Source organism: Diceros bicornis, chromosome 2, assembly GCF_020826845.1.
Source record: "Diceros bicornis minor isolate mBicDic1 chromosome 2, mDicBic1.mat.cur, whole genome shotgun sequence".
In the NCBI taxonomy this organism is placed as follows: domain Eukaryota; kingdom Metazoa; phylum Chordata; class Mammalia; order Perissodactyla; family Rhinocerotidae; genus Diceros; species Diceros bicornis.
Genome location: NC_080741.1, coordinates 82,798,360 through 82,818,802, shown reverse-complemented (window position 1 = coordinate 82,818,802; position 20,443 = coordinate 82,798,360). Strand labels below are relative to the sequence as shown.

Below are 20,443 nucleotides of genomic sequence, written 5' to 3'. Positions count from 1 at the left end.
TTGCTGATCCCAGGCATTTATTGAAGGATATTAAGCAAATAAATATATACATTCTCTAGTGAATCCAAGCAAAAAAGTAAAGTGAGGATTCTACTGTTCCAAGATAACTAATGATGTGGTTGTGAATGTCCTGAATCGTCTATCCTCATATGTAACTTACTTAAATGGGGTTATGCAGTATGTAGCCTGAACTTTTATTCTATGACATGCCATGGGTCTCTTTTCCTGTTAATCAGTATCATATAAAATTTAGTAAATGCACATTATGGACCGTGTACTCTGCCAGGTGACTTATAGCATTTCTTATAATCATAACCTTGAGCTAGTTGCTACTGTTCCCATTTTCTAGAGGCAGAGGCCAACTTTATTCACTGGGATTTAAACCCAGACTGTCATCTCATACACTTTAGCATTTAATCCTTGTGAGGACTCTAAGTCTGTACTTGCCTTAACTTTTTAGATGATGAAACTACTTCAGAGAAAGGTGATAACTTGCTTAAATTCGGAATAATGAAGAGGGGGAGCTATACTTCAAACCTAGGTCTGTTTAGCTCTAGAGTTGCACTATCCAGTGCAGTAGCTACTAGTTCTGTGCGGCTACTGAACTCTTAAAATGTGTCTAGTTGAAATTGAGATGTGCTTACGTCTAAAATACATGTAGGACTTTGAAGACTTAATATGAAAAAAAGGTAAAATCTTATCAATTTTTACCTTGATAATATGTTGATATCATATTTTAGATTGAATTAAATATATTACAGGTAATTTCACCTGTTTTTATTTTAATGTGGCTGTTAGAAAATTTCAAATTACATCTTTGTGATAAAGAGCATCTATGAAAAACTCACAGCTAACATCATACTTAATGGTGAAATTCTGCAAGTTTTCCCCTAAGATCAGGGATAGATAAGGATATCTGCTCTTGCCACTTCTATTCAACATCGTATTGGAGGTTCTAGTCAGTGTGAACAGGCAAGACAATAAAATAAAAGGCATCCTGATTGGAAAGGAAGAAGTAAAACTATCTCTATTTGTAGATGACATGATCTTGTACACAGAAAACCCTAAGGAATACACACATACACACACACAACACACGCATAGCCCCCACACAATTAGAGCTAATAAATGAGTTCAGCAAGGTTGCAAGATATAAGATCAATATACAAATATCAATTCTATTTCTATACACTGGCAATGAACAACCTGAAAATGAAATGAAAACAATTCCATTGATAATAGCATCAATAAGAATAAAACACTTAAGACTAAATTTAACAAAAATGTAAGACTTATAGATTGAAAATTAACATTGTCAAAATAGGTTAGAGTGAAGACCTAAAGAAGACCTAAATAATGGAAAGACACATGTGCTCAGGGTGCAGGTCACAGTTTGAGTCCCACCTTTCTTGGTTTCAGGATGTTGGATGCCAGCTTGAGCTCAGGGTCCGGTGGTAAGGAAATCCTACCCTTGGTGGTAGGTAGTGTTATGGAGGCCTTGCCGGTGGTCAACAGGGTCCTAGTGCCGACTGGCTTGCTGTACTGCAGTCTGAGGTCCTGCCCCTGGGCGCGGAGCACATTGCAGGATGGCAGCCAGGCCTGGGTGTGGAGGCTGGGGAAGTGGCAAGGGGCTGTGGGAGCAAGAGAGGCTGTGAGGAGGGCCCAAGGCGGGCCAGTTGCCCCTCCGGTGTGTGTGGAGGGCAGGAAGGTGGGGGTAAGGGCAGGGGCGTGTGAGGGCAGATGGAGCCCTCCCCGTTCCTCCTCCAGAGGCTGTAGGAAGAACACATGGTTTGGAGTCCAACAGACCTGGGTCTGCATCCCAGCTCAGCCCCTTCTGAGCTGTGCAACCTCAGGCAACTTCCTTAAACTTCCTGATTCCTCGGGTGGAAAATGGGGATAATGGCACCTGCCTCGCTAGGCTGTGAGGACTAAAGGAGCTGCTCAGGTGGCAACGCAGTGTAAACTGTTAAGTGCTGTACAGTATTCCTTCCTTTCCCCCCCAGGTGACTTTGCGTGCAGGCAAGATCAGAGTACTGTGGCAGGAAAGGCTTGGGCTCTGGAGAGAGATGGGCCAGGGATTGAGTCTTGGCATCTTTGAAACAAGTACAACTGCCTCTCAAGGTGACTCCTTTGGAGGGGACAGTACTTGTTTCATGTATTTTTAAAAAATACTTTCTAACTGGTGGCCTTTACTTGCTACTGGTGGTTCTTTGGCGGAGCTGTGGGTGAGGGGCAAATCCAGGTGGTTAGGAGGGGCTTGGAGAGCAGGAAGAAGTTGTCTTGGGCCCGTGGGGTGTTTTGGGGGAATGGTGTTACCCAGGGCCTGGGGGTTCTTCAGACTCAGGGGCAATCTGTTCAAGGGGTGGGGCTGCCTGTCCCCACTAGCAAAGGTCATGGTGAAAATGCAGCCCATCCTGGTGTTGCCGGGGTGGGGGGTCCCACTTCTGGAGATGGGGCTTTTCGCCTTGCCTTTCTTCCCCTTTCTGGGGGCCGAGGTGGTGGCAGTGGAGTCTGGCTTCGCAGTGTGCCCCAGGCTCCTGTCCCAAGCAACCTTCCTGGGAGCTGTAAGGGTCCCCAAGTCCTTGCCTTCCCCAGAGCCTTGCTGGGTCAGCGGGTGAGGAGCTGGGCGGAGGCGTATCTGCTGGTGACGCATCTCCAGGGGCTTCTTGATGGCCAAGCCCTTTACTAGGAGCTGGGTACCCACCTACTGGGGCACCTACGTGGCGGGCTGTGGGGAAGAAGAGGAGACAGGCCTGTTCAGACAGTGGTGCTAGAATCCTAGGCCCAGAAGGACTCAGGGCAGAGATGGACGGAATGAATTTCTGGGGCTGATCAACGGGAAGCCTGCCTCTTTCCTCTCAGGGGTCTGGTGCTAGAGGCCTGAATCAGACCTAGAGAGTCACAGAGCCCACGGGGTTAGTAACCCAGAGGAGTGCGGGGGGCTGAACCATGCTCTCTGGCTTTAGCTTGTGGTTACCTTTGTCTTTTCTGTGTCTGCTCTCCACGGTGCACCGGGAGTTCGTCAGGGTCAGGCTGCCTGAGTCATCCGTTGGCCCCTCATGGGACACCAAGCACACGCTGGACATTCAACAGATGTTTAAGGAGTCAGTGTCTCCTTAAACGGGAGGGACCCCAACCCTTTCCCCAGAACTTCCTCACTGAAGTATTTATTTATACCTTTCTTCTGGCTCTTGGACTGCCTTTAGCAATTTGTGTGTCTGTTTCCTCACTCTGCTCATTCCCTTCTCAAATCCTTTGTCCTGATGTTTCCTTTGCCTTGAATATTCCCCCAGGTCTTCCAAAGACTGACTCCCAGTCCCAGGCAGAATGCTATAGACTGAATGTTTGTGTCTCCCGCAATTCATGTGTTGAAACCTAATCCCCAGTGTGATGGTGTTTGGAGGTGGGGCTTTTGGGAGGTGGGATTAGTGTCCTTATAAAGGAGACCCCTCGTCCCTTCCACCATCTGAGGACCCAGAGGGGAGATGGCTGTCTGGGAACCAGGGAGTGGACCCTCACTACACGCCAAACCTACCGGCGCCTTGATCTTGGGCTTGCCAGGCTCCAGAATTGTGAGAAATAAATTTCTGTTGTTTAGAAACCACCAGTCTATGGTATTCTGTTAGAGCAGCCCATATGGACTGAGACACTCCAGGACTGCAAAAGACTGGCTTCTCACCAGTCAGGACTTGGCTGAAAGCTCACCTCCTCTCAAGCCTTCTCTACGCCCACAGGCTGATCTAGCTCTCCAGCCATTTGCTGTCATACCACTTTGTTTTGTTTTCTTCCCAAACATCATCATCTGAAATTATCTTGTTTATCTGCATGTGTGTGCATAGTCTGAGATCCCCCCTACCCCAGGAATGTCAGCTCCTTGAAGTATGGGCCAAGGCCGTCTTGTTTCCTGCTGTATTCTTAGCGCCTGGGAGAGCTGGCACATAGTAAGTGCCTAATTTGCTGAATGAATGAATGACGGTTGCCTGGGAGCTCCTCCAGGGAAGGATTTAGATCTTAATAATAATAATAGCTATTTATTGAGCCTGAAGGATGCAGTAAGCTGTATAGCAAGTACATTTCATGATTATCTCATTTCGTGATAACCCAACGGGGTAGGAGCTGTTTGTAATCCTCATCTGTTGGATGCAAGTGAAGTTTAGAGGAGTTACATCACACAGCTAATGCTAGACTGCTGGTTTTCGAAGTGGAGTCCCCAAGTAGCCTCAGCATCAGTATCACCTAGGAACCTTTAGAAATACACTTTCTTAGGCCCCACCCCAGACTGAGACTCTGGGGTGGGGCCCTGCAATGTGATTTTTTTTTTTTTTTTTTTTTTGGTGAGGAAGATCAGCACAGAGCTAACATCTGATGCCAGTCCTCCTCTTTTTGCTGAGGAAGACTGGCCCTGGGCTAACAGCCGTGCCCATCTTCCTCCACTTTATATGGAACGCCGCCACAGCATGGCTTGATAAGCAATGCGTCGGCGCGTGCCCGGGATCCAAACTGGCGAACCCCAGGCCGCCGCAGTGGAGCGCGTGCACTTAACCGCTTGCGCCACCAGGCCGGCCCCTGCAATTTGATTTTTAACAAGCCCCTCTGGGGCTCCTGATGCATTAGTATGAAAAACCCTTTTAGTGCTAAAAGGAAAATGAACTCTTCTTTAAAAAACAGCTTTATTGAGATATAATTCACATACGATACAATCCACCCACTCAAGTGTACAATTCAGTGGTTTATACCCTATTTACAAGGTTGTGCAGCCATCACCAAAACAGATTGTGATTGGATTAATAGATAGACCACTGTTGTCTCCCCTAAAAGAAACCCTGTAACCATTCGCAGTCACTCCCACTCGCCTCCCACTCCCCAGCCCTGGCTCTAAGCAACCACTAATTTATTTTCTGTTGTTATAGTTTTGCCTATTTTGGACATTTCATACAAGTGGAATAATACAAGTACGTATGTGATTTTTTGTAACTGGCTTCTTTCACTTTGCATGTTTTCAAAGTGCGTCCATATAGTAGCATGTATCTCTTTTACTGACAAATAATATTCCATTTATGGATATGCCACATTGTTTTATCCATTCATCAGTTGATGAACATTTGGGTTGTTTCTACCTTTTTTTTTTTTTTTTTTTTTTTTTTTTTTTTTTTTTTTTTTGTGAGGAGGTCAGCCCTGAGCTAACATCCGCCAATCCTCCTCTTTTTTTGCTGAGGAAGACGGCCCTGGGCTAACATCGGTGCCCATCTTCCTCCACTTTATATGGGACGCCGCCACAGCATGGCTTACCAAGCAGTACTTCGGTGCGCGCCCGGGATCCGAACCAGCGAACCCCGGGCCGCCGCAGCGGAGCGCGCGCACTTAACTGCTTGCGCCACCGGGCCGGCCCCGGTTGTTTCTACCTTTTGGCTGTTATGAATAAAGCTATGAACATTGTGTAAAAGTTTTTGTTTGGACATATGTTTTCATTTCTCTTGGAGAGGTATGTATATATCTAGGAGTAGAATTGCTGGGTCATAAATCTTATGCTCGTAACCGCTACAAATTTCAGCTGGTCTTAGTCTCTGCTATTATTAAATAATTATATTATCAAAAACACCAGTATTCACTTCTATTACGTGTCTCTGTTGCAAAGCCCTTGAGTTTTATTGTACGAATCCTCACTTTAGTCCTTTAACACAAGAGTCATTATCCCTTTGTCCAGGCGAGAGAACCTGGAGTCAGGGAGGGAGGGCAACTTGTCTGCGCTCAGACAACTAACATGGGGCAGAGCAGGGACCACAGCCACATCTGCCCGTTTTCTGTGCCCTCTGTTCCTGATGTCACATCCTGGGCCGTACCCTGTCCAGAGCTTTCGAAATACACTCCTCCCCTCCTTTGCAGGCCTTTTCTGGAAGTGCGGCTGGCTTGAAATCCCATGGGTGAGAGAGAGCTGCACACCCTCTGTTCATGCTCTTTTCCCCAGATGGGGCTGAAGGCCAGGGGAGGGGCTTCCCTGGGAGCTGGAAATAAAGCGGAGGGAGGCTGGCCTGAGCAGGCAGTATCAGAAGGAGGTGAGGAGGCTGTGAGGGGGAGGGAAGGAGTCTTTTGTCCTGGGGGTTTGTTGGCTCCTGGAGAGAGGGTCATGTGGGGGTTGGCCGAGTTTTGCTGCAGATGGGGAGTGAGGAGTGAGGCGGAAGCAAGTGGACTTGAGTGGTGCTGAGGGAGGGAGAGGGCTTTCACAGACAGGGCCGGGCTGGAAGGGGAGAGTGGTTTTCCCTGACTGGGGAGGGGCCTTGTGTTCCATGGCCGCCCCTTGAGCCCCTTGCTCGGTGCCAGGCCCTCTCTGTACTGGGAGCAGGGAGAACGTCTCAGGGCGAGGCACACAGGGACTGGGGGCTAAGGCAGAAAGAGACACTGAGGCACACTTGGCTAGGAGGTAGAGAGAGCGGGATGACGGGGAGATTCTGTGAGCCATCTACGAAGGCTTTCCGAAAAGGGGAAAGCAGTAAGCGTTTAGCCCGGGCCAGAGGAAGGGGTCAAAGGTGGAGGGAACTGCCTGCGCAAAGGCCTGCAGCATGCAGGAGCTGAGCACAGAGGGTACGGAGAGAAAGCGGCGAGTACGCTCAGGGCTGCCGGCTAGAGCCGTGCTGTCTGGTATGCTTGCCAGTAGCCATAAGCCACGGTGGCTATTTAAATTTAAATTAGCTAAATTTAATTTACAATCAGCTTTTTAATTAAATAAAATTAAAATTCCAACTCCTCAATTTCCCTAGTAAATGTGCTAGTTGTACATTTCAAGTGCTCAATAACCACGTGGGACTAGTAGCTCCGGTATTGGGGAGAATGGATATAGAACGTCTCCATCATCGCAGAAAGTCCCTTTGCCCAGTGGGAAGCCTCAGGAAGGGTTAGGATGGCTCAGCGACCCACAGGAGAGAGCAGGCTTGGACTGGGCTGCCTGGCTGGTGAGGTTTCTGGACTATAGGTGAGGGAAGGGTCCCCAGCGGTGTGAGGTGGTGTGGCTCACCTGCCAGCATAAAGTGGACTCTGCTCCCAGGGCCAGGAACTGACCAGGCAGGGCCTCTTCAGCCCTGACTTGGGATCCCTGACCAGTGTGATCAGACCAGGGTCAGAGAAACATGGAGTGAGTAGTCCTGGGGAGGAAGGAGCAGCTGCTGAGCAGGGCTGAGCCTGGGCACTGAGGTGGTCTCCAGCTTGGTCACAGTTGGTGTGTGTGGGGTTGGACAGAAGAAGGGCTGGGGAAGGTGTGTGTGAGTTGAGAGGGGAGACCGGAGTGGAGGCTTGCTGGATGTGGGGGGGGTTGACTTGCGTCAAATGATGAGAGGGAGGGACCCTCCCATCCCACTCTAATGAGCTGTTTCTGCTTCCTTCCCAGGTCCAGCATTGTCCAGCTGATGAGGATGGACTATGCCATGAAGTCCCTCAGCCTTCTTTACCCCAAGTCCCTCTTCAGGTGAGGAGAGCCAAGGGTGGAAGAAAAGGAACTATCTGTGAGCTGTATGGCCAACCTTCTCAGACTTCGATGGGCACATAAGTCATCTAGGCATCTTGTTAAAATGCAGATGCTGATTCAGGAGGTCTGGAGTGGGACCTGAGATTTTGCACTTCTAACAGGCCCTCAGGTGGCAATAATGATGGTACTGCCCCCCCATCCCCCCCAACACACATTGAGTAGAAAGAGGTAGACACTATTCTTGGTGCTCTCAGTCTTGATCTCATTTAAACCTCACCACAACTTTGGGAAGTGGAGATTATTATACTGAATTAATAGATGGGGAAACTGAGGCACAGAGTGGGCACTCTCAATCACCTAGCAAATGGGTAGTGGAGAGAGGATTCAAACTTGGGTCTGCCTGACTCCAAAACCCAGGTTCCCTCCACTCCTTTGGTTCTACACTGTGTATATCAGAGTTCACAACTGCCCTACATTGACCTCAGCTTCACCACTTCGTCTCACTTTACCAGTGAGAAGAGGGAGGCCAGGAGAGGCAAATGGTAAGTGGGGGAATGTGGGGTGGGTCTGCTCTCGCCCTGCTACTCCTCATGCTCAGTGTCAACCAGAGAGTCAACATCACTTGGGAACTTATGCAACAGGTAGAATCTCAGGCCCACCCAGACCTACTGATCAGAGTCTGCGTTTTAACAGGATGCCCAGGGGCCTTGTATGTCCACTAAGGTTTGAGATGCACTGAGCTAGCAGGCCTTTGAGTAAGACTGTCTAGAGCAGGCTTGGTGGGTGGTAAGGGAGGGGGAATATGATGAGCTTAGCCTAGAGAGGTGAGGGAGTGAGGTACCCTGCAATGGAGTGAGGGCTGGGAGGCGGCAGACAGCTCATTCTGATGCTCCAAACTGCCCCCAGGTGTACTGCAGTGAGGGCCTCGGTGGTGGCCCAGCAGCTATTGTCTGAGCCCAGCCCGAAGGCCCCCAGGACCCGGCCCTGCAGAGTAAGCACTGCTGACCGGAGTGTGCGGAAGGGCGTCATGGCGCACAGTCTCGAGGACCTCCTTCACAAGGTGAGGGACGGGCCTGCCCTCAGCACAGCCCAACCACTGGATACTTGGCCGAGAACTGGCCAGCTGCCTCTGTCCTCCAGGTCATGAGCAGCAATGCAGCAGGGATGGAGTTCATGGCTTAGAGAGTGAAAAGATTTCCTTCCGTTCCGATGCCAGCTCCAATGGGTTGGCAGCACCTGCCTGGAGTGCTGTCCAATTGATTGATGATTTCCGTCTGGTGACAGAGGAAGGGCAGTATATTGCCATCCTATACTAACAATAGGTCAGTGGTATTTTCAGAGCATGTTTTTCTTACTGGAAGGACCCTTAGCTTCCCTTTTCCAATAGTTCTTAAACTTGTAGAAGTGCCTGGAAGTTGGGGAAATGGGCAAAATTTCAGCGATTCCCTTCCCCACCCCTTGCCTTCATCCAGGGCAGTTCTCCTCCCATCTGTCCCCTACACTGGCCTTCCAGGCTTTGTTAATAGCTGCAGAAGGCTTTCTTTGACCTATTGATCAGGTAAGCTTCCAGAGCAGGAAACCAAGGAGGCACAGCTCTCCTGGATGGTAGTAACAGCAGGCAAGAATCACACCCTTCCCCATTTCCATGCTCCTGCTCCACCTGTTGGGGGTAACTCCTCCCACTGCCCCTCCCACAGCCTCATCTAATCTGGCTCGTGTTAGTCACATGCTTCACTGCCCCATTAGTTTATCAGCTCCAGGAGGTAGGACCCCTGCTCATGTGCAAGCCCAGGTGCCTGGCACAGATCAAATGTTTGGATTGAGCTTCCAATTATTAGAGTAAACATAGAAATCATAGCTGACTTAATCTTCTATTCCAGGTTCCCTGCCCCATTTCTCTGAATTAGATCCCTTCTTTTCCTGGGAGCCAATTTCCCCTCCCTCATGAGGCTTCTGGCTGTGCCAGACTACATTTCTTGTGCCTTGAATCAAAAGGGCTCTTTCACACTTGAGTCTAAACTCAGTACTGTTTTTCTGTTTTCTTTCTTTTGTTAATTTCCTTTTTTCTCCCCAAAGCCCCAGTACATAGTTGTATATCCTAGTTGTAGGTCCTGCTAGTTCTTCTATGTGGGACACCGCCTCAGCATGGCTTGATGAGCAGCGAGTAGGTCTGCACCCAGGATCCGAACTGGCAAACCCTGGGCCGCCAAAGCGGAGTGCTCCAACTTTACCACTATACCACCGGGCTGGCCCCTCAGTACTGTTTTTTGAGCCTGAGGTCTGGGGGCCACGTCCTGCATCCAAATCGCCTTGTTACGCATGGGTTTGCAGACTTCACCCCTGAGACTGTTAGTTGAGGCCCAGGAATTGTCATTGTTAGCAGATTCTTCCGGAAATTCTTATGGCCACTGAGTTTGGGATCCCTTAGTCAAGAGTCCTAACTCCAGAGGATGCGGGAGGAACAGCTGTAAGGGTCCATCTTTCCAAGATGGAATACAGGTCAGAAGTGACTCTTGCCGATAGAGCAGGGGAGACAGGAGCCTATCGAGACTCCTTTTCCAAGTTTGGCAACAGAAAGAAAGGAGCAGAGCGGGTGAGGGGGAAAGGGTAAAGTGATGTGGTTGGCAGGGATCAGAGTTTGAAGCCCTTCGTTGGCCATGGCAGAGAACAGTTGGGTTTTATTTTAAAAGATAACAGTAAGCCATTGGAGGATTTTTTTAAAACTAGTTTTGAAACAATCTCAAACTAACCAAAGTTACAGAGAACAACACAAGACTTCCTGATTCACTTGAGGGTAAGTTGCCAGCCTGATGCCTGTCATTCCAGGATACTTCAGTGGTCTTCCCTACAAACAAGGATATTCTCCTATGTAATTACAATACAACCATCAAAATTGAGAAATATCCAGTGTTACATGACTACCCTTTAATCCCGAGACTCCATTCAAGTGTTTCCAGTTGTCCCAGTAATGTCCTTTAGAGCAAAAGAATCCAGGTCAGGATCAAGTGTTCTATTTCATTGTGCTTCTCTTTTAGTCTCCTTCCGTCTGGAACAGTTCATCAATTTTCCTTGACTTGAATGGCCTTGGCTGTTTTGAAGATTATAAACCAGTTTTGTTTTCTGTCCCTCCATTTGGAATTGTCTATCTCCTCGATTCAGGTTGTATATCTGGTAGGAATAGGATAAAAATAGGTTGTGACTGCAAAATTGCATACAGTTTGGATTTGTCACATGACTGACTATTTGAATAAGAAGGTGCAGTCAGGCTTCTCTATGTAAAGTTATTATTTTTCCCTTTGTGTTTAATATTTTCTAGAGAGGTGCTTTGTAATAAGTAAACATCTCATTCTGCATCTAACTTTCAACTTATTCATTTACTTATATCAAGAGGGACTCAAATATTCCTATTTTAATAGGATATAAGGATGGTAACAGATTATTTATTGACATTCACATTGTCACACAGACTTTGCCAGTAGGACTCCCTCCGGCCTGACTTCTGTGGCCTTTTGCCACGTCCCCATCATGCTTTGAGTGCTTTCTGACTTTTGGGCACAACAAGGTATTGCAGGCTCATCTTGTACTTTCCCTGCCCTAGCCCTTCAATTGGTCGTTTTTTCTAAGGAGGTCTGCTTCATTTTAGTGGAGAATGGTATTCAGAAATGAAGATCTGGGAGCTAGGTGTGTTCATTGCTGTTGGTGTGTTGCTGATCCCAGGCCTTTATTGAAAGATTTTAAGCAAAAAAATATATATATATTCTCTAGTGAATCCAAGCAAAAAAGTAAAGTGAGGATTCTACTGTTCCAAGATAACTAATGATGTGGTTGTGAATGTCCTGAATCGTCTATCCTTATATGTAACTTACTTAAATGGGGTTATGTAGTATGTAGCCTGAGCTTTTATTCTATGACATGCTATGGGTCTCTTTCCATGTTAATCAGTATCGTATAAAATTTAGTAAATGCACATTATGGACCGTGTACTCTGTCTGCCAGGTGACTTATAGCATTTCTTGTAATCAGAACCTTGAGCTAGTTGTTACTATTCCCATTTTCTAGGGGCAGAGGCCAACTTTATTCACTGGGATTTAAACCCAGACTGTCATCTCATACACTTTAGCATTTAATCCTTGTGAGGACTCTAAGACTGTACTTGCCTTAACTTTATAGATGACGAAACTAGTTCAGAGAAAGGAGATAACTTGCTCCAATTTGGAATAATGAAGAAGGGGAGCTATACTTCAAACCTAGGTCTGTTTAGCTCTAGAGTTGCACTATCCAATGCAGTAGAAATGTGTCTAGTTGAAATTGAGATGTGCTTAAGTCTAAAATACATGTAGGATTTTGAAGACTTAACATGAAAAAAATGTAAATCTTGTCAATTTTTACCTTGATAATATGTTGATATCATATTTTAGATTGATTTAAATATATTACAAGTAATTTCACCTGTTTTTATTTTAATGTGGCTATTAGAAATTTTGAAATTACATCTTTGTGATAAAGAGCATCTATGAAAAACTCACAGCTAACATCATACTTTTTTTTTTTTTGTGAGGAAGATCAGCCCTGAGCTAACATCCATGCCAATCCTCCTCTTTTTGCTGAGAAAGACCGGCTCTGAGCTAACATCTATTGCCAGTCCTCCTCCTTTTTCTCCCCAAAGCCCCAGTGGATAGTTGTATGTCACAGTTGCACATCCTTCTAGTTGCCATATGTGGGATGCCGCCTCTGCATGGCTGGACGAGCGGTACGTTGGTGCGCGCCCAGGATCCGAACCCGGGCCGCCAGTAGCGGAGCGCACGCACTTAACCGCTAAGCCACGGGGCTGGCCCCTGCTAACATCATACTTAATGGTGAAATTCTGCAAGTTTTCCCCCTGAGATCAGGGATAGATAAGGATATTTGCTCTTGCCACTTCTATTCAACATCGTATTGGAGGTTCTAGTCAGGGTGAACAGGCAAGACAATAAAATAAAAGGCATCCTGATGGGAAAGGAAGAAGTAAAACTATCTCTATTTGCAGATGACATGATCTTGTACATAAAAAACCGTAAGGAATACACACACACACGCGCTCGCACACACACACAATTAGTGCTAATAAATGAGTTCATCAAGGTTGCAAGATATAAGATGAATATACACATATCAATTGTATTTCTATACAATGGCAATGAACAATCTGAAAATGAAATGGAAACAATTCCATTGATAATAGCATCAATAAGAATAAAACATTTAAGAATAAATTTAATGAAAATGTAAGACTTATTGATTCAAAATTAACATTGTCAAAATAGGTTAGATTGAAGACCTAAAGAAGACCTAAATAATGGAAAGACAAATGTGCTTAGGGATTGGAAGACTTAATATTGTTAAGATGGCAATACTCCCCAACTTGATCTGCAGATTCAATGCAATCGCCATCAAAATTCTAGCTACTCTTTTTGTAGATATTGACAAGCTGATCCCAAAATTTATATAAAAATACAATGGACTCAGAATAGCCAAAACAATCTTGACAAAAGACGAAGTTGGAGGACTCATACTTCTTGATTTCAAAACTTAATACAAAGCCACAGTAATCAAGACACTGTGGTATTGACATAAGGATAGACACACTGTATTAGTTTGCTAGGGCTGTCATAAGAAAGTACCACAGAATGGTACTTAAACAACAGAAATTTATTTTCTCTCAAATCTGGAGGCTAAAAGTCTAAGATCAACGTGTTGTCAAGTGGTTTCTTCCGAGGCCTCTCTCCTTGGCTTGGAGATGGCCGTCTTCAAGTTCACATGGTCTTGCCTCTGTGTATGTCTCTTTGTCCTAGTCTCCCCTTCTAATAAGGACACCAGTCGTATTGGATCAGGGCTGCCCCTAATGACCTTATTGTAACTTAATTACCTCTTTAAAGACCCGATCTCCAAATACAGTCACATTCTGAGGTACTGGGGTTTAGGACTTAAACATAGAAATTTTGAGGGGTTACAATTCTGCCCATAATACATACAAATCAATGGAACCGAATTGAAAGTCCAATAAACCCATGGGTCGCTGGTCAATTGATTTTTGACAGGGTGCCAAGACTATTCAGTGGAGAAAGAATAGTTTTTTCAACAGATGGTGCTGGGATAATGGGATATCCAAAGGCAAAAGAATGAAGTCAGATCCCTACCTCACTTGTACAAAATTAAGTCAAAATGGATTAAAGAGCTAAATGTAGATCTAAGACCATGAAACCCTTAGAAGAAAACATAGTATAAGTCTTCATGACCTTTGTTTCTTAGATATGGCACCAAAGCACGAGCAACCAAAGGAAAAAAAATTGGAGTGAATTAACATTAAAAACTTTTGTGCATCAGGGGCCTGCCCAGTGGCATAGTGGTTAAGTTCACACACTCTGCTTCAGTGGTCTGGGGTTCACGGGTTTGGATCGCGGGCATGGACCTAGACACCGCTCATCAAGCCATGCTGTGGCGGTGTCCCACATATGAAGTAGAGGAAAATGGGCACCGATGTTAGCTCAGGGCTAATCTTCTTCGGCAAAAAGAGGAAGATTGGCAACAGATATTAGCTCAGGGCCAATCTTCCTTACCGAAAAAAACAAAAACAAAAACAAAAAACTTGTGCACCAATAGACACTATCAAAAAAAGGAAAAGTCAACCCACAGAATGGGAGAAAATATTTGCAAATCACATGTCTGATAAGAGTAAGTATCAAGAATAGATAAAGAACTCTTATAACTCAACAATAGGGGTCGGCTTGGTGGCGCAAGTGGTTAAGTGTATGCGCTCTGTTGTGATGGCCCGGGGTTCCCACTTTCGGATCCCTGGCGCGCACCGATGCACTGCTTGTCAAGCCATGCTGTGGTGGCGTCCCGTATAAAGTAGAGGAAGATGGACACGGATGTTAGTTTGGGGCCAATCTTCCTCAGCAAAAAAAAAAAGAGGAGGATTGGCATTGGATGTTAGCTCAGGGCTGATCTTCCTCAAAAAAAAAAAAACAAAACTCAACAATAAAAAGACAACTCAGTTCAAAATGGGCAGAGGATTTGAGTAGACATTTGTCTAAAGAAGATATACAAATGGCTAATAACACACGTAAAGGTGTTCAACACCATTAGTCATTAGGGAAATGCAAATCAAAATCACTTCATTCCACCAGAATGGCTAAAATAAAAGACAAATAATAACAAGCATTGATGAGGATGTAGAGAAATTGGAATCCTCCTACATTGCTGGTGGGAATCTAAAGTGATACAGCTGCTTTGGGAAACAGTTTGGGCATTCCTCAAAAAGTTAAACATAGAGTTAATTGTATGACTCAGCAGTTTCACTCCTAGATATACACCCAGGAATACTGACAATATATGTTCACCCAAAAACTAGTACATGAATGTTCATAACAGCATTATTCATGCTACTCAAAAAATGGAAACAACCTAAATGTCTATCAATTGATGAATGGGTTAAAAATGTGGTTCAGCTATATAGTAGAATTTAATTCAGCCATAAAAAGGAATGAATCGTGCTACAACGTGGATGAATCTTGAAAACATACGAAGTAAAATAAGCCAGTCTAAAAAGACCACATAGTGTCTGCTTCGATTTATATGAAATGTCCAGAATAGGCAAATCCACAGTAGCGTAGAGGTTGCCATGGATTGGGGAATGGGGAGTGAGTGCTAATGGGTACTGGGTGATGAAAATGTTCTGAAACTAGATAGTAATGGTAGTTGCACAACTTTGTGAATATAATAAAAACACTGAATTGTATACTTTAAAGGGGTGAATTTTATAGCATGTGAATTATCTCTCAATTATATATCTAAGTTAAAAATTACATATGTGACTCCTATTATATTTGTATTGGACAGCACTGTTCTACAATATTAACTGTGAAGCCAGGTACCAAGAGGTACCGTAACAATAGTCTTTGGATGGTCATTCCACAGCAAGAGCCTGGGTTCTAGTCCCATCCCATAGATCCCAGCCCACTTGTTCTTTCCCTGGCAGCTAAGGTGATGTGATGTGGGTCTTCCCCATACCAGCTCTGTGGCTGCATGGGGATGGCAGAAGTATCACTGGCCTTACCCCCAGGTTCGGGACACCCTGAGGCTGGCAGACAAACCCTTCTTCCTGGTGCTGGAGGAAGATGGCACAACTGTAGAGACGGAAGACTATTTCCAAGCCCTGGCAGACAACACAGTGTTCATGGTCCTCCAGGAGGGGCAGAAATGGCAACCCCCATCAGAGCAGGTGAGGTCCCACCTGAGGGGGGAGAAGGTTGGGAGCCTGGGAGGAGTCCTTGAGGGGTGCCAACCACATGCTTGTCTTGATGCAGGGCACTAGGTGCCAACTCTGTCTCTTGCATAAGCCTGCCAAGAAGATTGATGTGGCCTGCATAACCTTCGACCTGTACAAGATGAACCCACAAGACTTGATTGGTTGCCTGAACGTGAAGGCAACTCTCTATGGCACATACTCCCTGTCCTATGATCTGCACTGCTACAGGGCCAAGCACATGCTGAAGTGAGTGAATTGGGATTAGCTGGGGACAGGGGGGGTATGCAGCAATGGGAGAGCCCGTATGTGCTCATGTGGGCCTCAGCCTTCCAGGGCCTGGGACTGGTGTTGATGCTAACAAAGCATGACAGTTAGAACTAGAACTTTATGCTAGAACTTTATGACTAAAGTCTAGAACTTTATGGCTGAACTAGTGCTTCAGATTACACCTATAGTGTATGCCAGAGGAGTGTACAGACTCCTCCTGGTGGAACCAGGACACATTTAGTTTTTCTATCTATCTTCCACTATAACAACTAATTTTTACCACCTAAAATAGTGAGTTTTCCTAAGTAGTCTCCTAATTAACTTTTTTTTTTTCTTTGTGAGGAGATCAGCCCTGTGCTCACATCTGCCAATCCTCCTCTTTCTTTGCTGAGGAAGACTGGCCCTGGGCTAACAACATCCGTGCCCAATTTCCTCTACTTTATATGGGGCGCCGCCACAGCATGGCTTGCTTAGCCATGTGTCAGTGCACGCCCGGGATCCGAATTGGTGAACCCCGGGCCGCTGCAGTGGAGCTCGTGCACTTAATCGCTTGCGCCACCGGGCCAGCCCCGTAATCCACATTTAGAAAGCAAACATGGGGGGCTGGCCCGGTGGCGTAGTGGTTAAGTTTGCGTGCTCTGCTTCGGCGTCCTGGGGTTCGCAGGTTTGGAACCCGGGCGATGACATACACAGCGCTCATCAAGCCACGCTGTGGCGGCATCCCATATACAAAATAGATGAAGATGGGCACAGAGGTTAGCTCAGGGCTAATCTTCCTCAGCAAAAAACAGGAAGATTGGCAATGGACGTTAGCTCAGGGCCGATCCCCCTCACCACAAACAAACAAACAAAAAGCAAAACATGTGTCAAAGGTTTTATTGAACTCACTAATTAATGAGAGAACCAGCAAGAAGTTGCAATCAGTTCAAAGGAGAATTCAAAATCCCACCCACATATAGGCCCATCGAGAATGCTGAGATAAATGTATAGATACAAACTTGGATTTTTCCGTGGGGGCAAGAGGGATGAAATCATTGTCCTTCCATTGGACAGAATTAATTGGCATGTCTATGGACAATGTCATTTGTATTGTCTAATGAACTTCTTTTTACTTTACTTTTGAAAGTCTAATCAGGTATCACAGGAAGCACGAGAATGTGTTAAATCCTAAGATGAGTACTGTTGTGCTAGTTTTTCCCGAATTCAGCTGCGCCAGTGGTACTCTAGAGAATTCTTACCCCTTTAGGTGATGTAGCCACTGAGGCAGAGGCATCCGACTAGTTCGAAGCCACAAAGCTAGGGAGCAGCAGAGCACGGCCTCTTACCGCTTTCTTCTGACAGATTCTACTCCTCCCCAGTTGCTTCCTTTAGTATTCACTGAGCACCCACCGTGTGCCTGGCTATGCTGTAAGCTCAAGATAGAGACAAACAAGATATCAGAACAAGCTCCACGAGGGCAAGAATTGCTCTTGCCTCCAGTACCTTGACGAATGCTGGCACATAGCAGTAATTCAAACAATTGTAGAACCAATGAAGACACATGTGATCCTTGTTCTCAGGGGGCTTCTGAGAAATCCTGCTCAGGGTCCCCAGACTTCTGCCAGGATATACGTAGCTAGAGCACATCAGACCTTCCTGGTTTTCTGAGTTTGCTCTCTGAACACCCGATCTGCAGATGAGGGACCTGAGGCTGCATGGTTCTGCTTGCCAGAGGTGACACCCCGTGGCAGGTTTGAGCATGGTTCTGTGGCTAGAAGTTCCGTTCTCCTCCTATACCATGTCACGCCCCCTCTTGATCTGGGCTTGCTGCCAGTAGTTTGCAGATTTCCAAATCTAGAGCAAGAAGTTTCAGCCTTTAAACTCGGTCCATCTGGGGGAAGTGGGACTCTCAGGCCTAAACACAGTAGACATCTCAGTATCAAAAAAACGATAGCAAGCTGGAATCAGTGTAACGACTTAGTGGTGTCGGCTAGTTTTTTCTTAATTGTGGCAAAATACACATAATGTAAAATTGACCATCGTGACCACTTTTAAGTGTACAGTTCAGTGACCTTAACTATGTTCACGATGTTGTGCAACCGTCACCACTATCCATTTCCAGACCATTTTCATCTTCCCAAACTGAAACTCTGTACGCGTTAAACACTAACCCTCCACTCCCTCCAGCCCCTGGTAACCTCTGTTCTACTTTCTGTCTCTATGAATCTGACTATTCTAGTTACTTCATAGAAGTGGAATCACACAATATTCGTCCTTCTGTATCTGGCTTATTTCACTTAGCATAATGTTTTCAAGCTTCATCCATGCCGTAGCACGTGTCAGAATTTCTTTCCTATTTATGGCTGGACAGCTGGGTTTAAGCCTCAGTTCTCTAATTTGAGAAATGGGTATATCTCAGGTATAGCCTTTAAAATTTTAAAGTACTTTCATGTGTAGAGGTTTATGGTTCTAATTGCCTTTCTGCCACCCTCCACCTCAACCATAACGTAAGTTCACTTATTGAATGGAGGTTAATAGAGGACTCAAGTTTTAGTATCGGCCAGGAAGTTTTTATTTTCCTTTTGTTTCCACTCCCTGATGCCCCCGGACTAGACATCCCTAGTGACCCTCACCCATCTTTTTTAAACAGATTTGGATAAGAACTTGGTTAAAGTAGTCAAGCATCCAACCAGCTATTCTTGATGTTTCTCCTGTTCTTCTACACATCAGGCCCCACGTTAAGTGGTTTATGTTATTTCAACCTCCTAACCTTGTGAGGGATCAAAATGGCATGGTCCCATTTTACAGATGAGGAAGCAGAAGCTCAGTACTGGAGCAGTTTGCCAAGGTTCACACAGCTAATGAGACTGGATTAGAACGCTGGCCTGTCTGACTCAAGTTCTCTTCTCAGTACATTCTAACACCAGGCGTGGAGAACTTCATACCCAGCACTCAGAAAATTAGCTAGAGTACAAATGACTCGGAAACGCTTTGGAGTCTAGAACAGAGGTCGTGAAGGGCAGAGCCATATTACGTCGATCAGTCTGGCTGGTCCAAAGTAGTATTACAGAAATAAAAGGCCTTCGTAAACGAGCTTGAATTTTGCCTGAGAAAATTGGGAGGTTACGGACATCTCAATTAAGGTACAATTGCAGGTAATGCCTGCAGACCATTTCCCATTTGCTGAGGGAAGGCAGCACCTGTTCCTGTCTGCACATCGCTCTACAGTTTATGAAATTATGAAGGGAGCATGAGGGAGGAGGCATTTTGGGGATGCAGGGAGGGGTTTTCCACATGTTTTGACTCTAGTACCTTCTCATTCCACCCAGGAAAGCTCTTCGCTGGGCCCTCTTCAGCATGCAGGCCACAGGCCATGTGTTGCTTGGTACCTCCTGTTACATGCAGCAGCTCCTGGATGCCCCAGCGGGAGGGCAGCCCCCCAAGGACAAGGCCCCACCCCTCACCCCATCCTGTCTGAAGATACTGCAACGAAGGCCCAAGTCCTTGGAGGTCTTCCCCAGCCAAGTCTAGACTGGGGACCCCGTGCTCAGCTGGTAGCACGCTCAAGCCAGCAGCTAGAGAGCATCTTACCTCGTCACACCTCCCTCACCTTCCTCATGAATGAGGAAGCAGGGGGAAGCAAAGGGGAACTGAGGGTTCTTGGCCTGGCCCAGCTCCTTTCTGCCCAAGGGAGCTTAGCTGACCAAGACTGGTCACCAGCAGGCTAGGCACGCGGTCTGCCCCTCAGCTACCTGTCTTCACATGCTACACCTGCATCACACTCCCTACCTCCTGGCCCCCGCCCCGAATACCCCTGAGTGAATTGTCAAGCCCACTAGTGTATGTCATTAGAGAGCTTGCGATAAATTATTTATGCTGATACATCTTCTTTGCATGTGTTCTTTGGGGGTGAGGGTGGAGTTCTATCTGGGAGATTCGAAGGTCTAAGGGAAGAGAGGAATCTGCGGTCAACCCATTCTCCACAATGCGGGTTACAGGAAACAGCACTTTTTGTACAAAAGAAAAAAAAATTGCAGTTGATTCTGGAACTAATGTCTGCTTAATCGGAGACTTGAACAGACCACGTAATCAATAAGACAAATGACAATTTCCAAAATAAGTGTGCCTATGAGAAGGGCTTTGATTGGCAGGTGGGATGAAGGCACTCTTCTCATTTCTCAGTCTTGTGTTTATTACCACCTTTTAATTAAGAGTTTAGGTGGGAAAGCACTAATCAGGCTGCACTGCGCTCTCCACCAGGGCCTTCCCTGGCTTGCCAGGCAGCTTGTCTTGCATGTTCAGAACCTTCAACCTCAGCATTTCAAAATGAGCTATTAGGGAGCCACAGAGAAGATTCGTTTCTCATGAGTGTGAGCGGGCATTATTTCAACACAGGGCAACTGGCACAAGACAAGCACGAAAGACGAGGTATGCCGGTGGCTGTGTTTAGTCCA

The 20,443-nt window shown here is 46.1% G+C and overlaps 2 protein-coding genes across 3 annotated transcripts in view; one reads left to right on the top strand and one right to left on the bottom strand.

Moving 5' to 3' along the window:
* Window positions 1–20,443, bottom strand: part of TTLL3 (tubulin tyrosine ligase like 3) — a 48,559-nt gene that overhangs the window by 2,886 nt on the left and 25,230 nt on the right. Inside the window, 1 exon segment of the mRNA XM_058564499.1 lies at window positions 1,405–1,631. Within this exon segment, the coding sequence (XP_058420482.1) occupies window positions 1,405–1,631 (227 nt within the window).
* CIDEC (cell death inducing DFFA like effector c) lies at window positions 6,895–19,865 on the top strand. 2 transcript variants are annotated; one of them, XM_058564479.1, is made up of 6 exons: window positions 6,895–6,947; window positions 7,379–7,456; window positions 8,363–8,516; window positions 15,558–15,716; window positions 15,835–15,989; window positions 19,319–19,865. In XM_058564479.1, exons 2-6 carry the CDS (start codon window positions 7,398–7,400, stop codon window positions 19,518–19,520), a joined length of 729 nt encoding a protein of 242 aa, XP_058420462.1. In that variant the 5' UTR covers window positions 6,895–6,947; window positions 7,379–7,397; the 3' UTR covers window positions 19,521–19,865. The 2 variants fall into 2 exon arrangements, with proteins under 2 accessions (XP_058420462.1, XP_058420459.1); XM_058564476.1 differs by having other exon boundaries at window positions 15,802–15,989.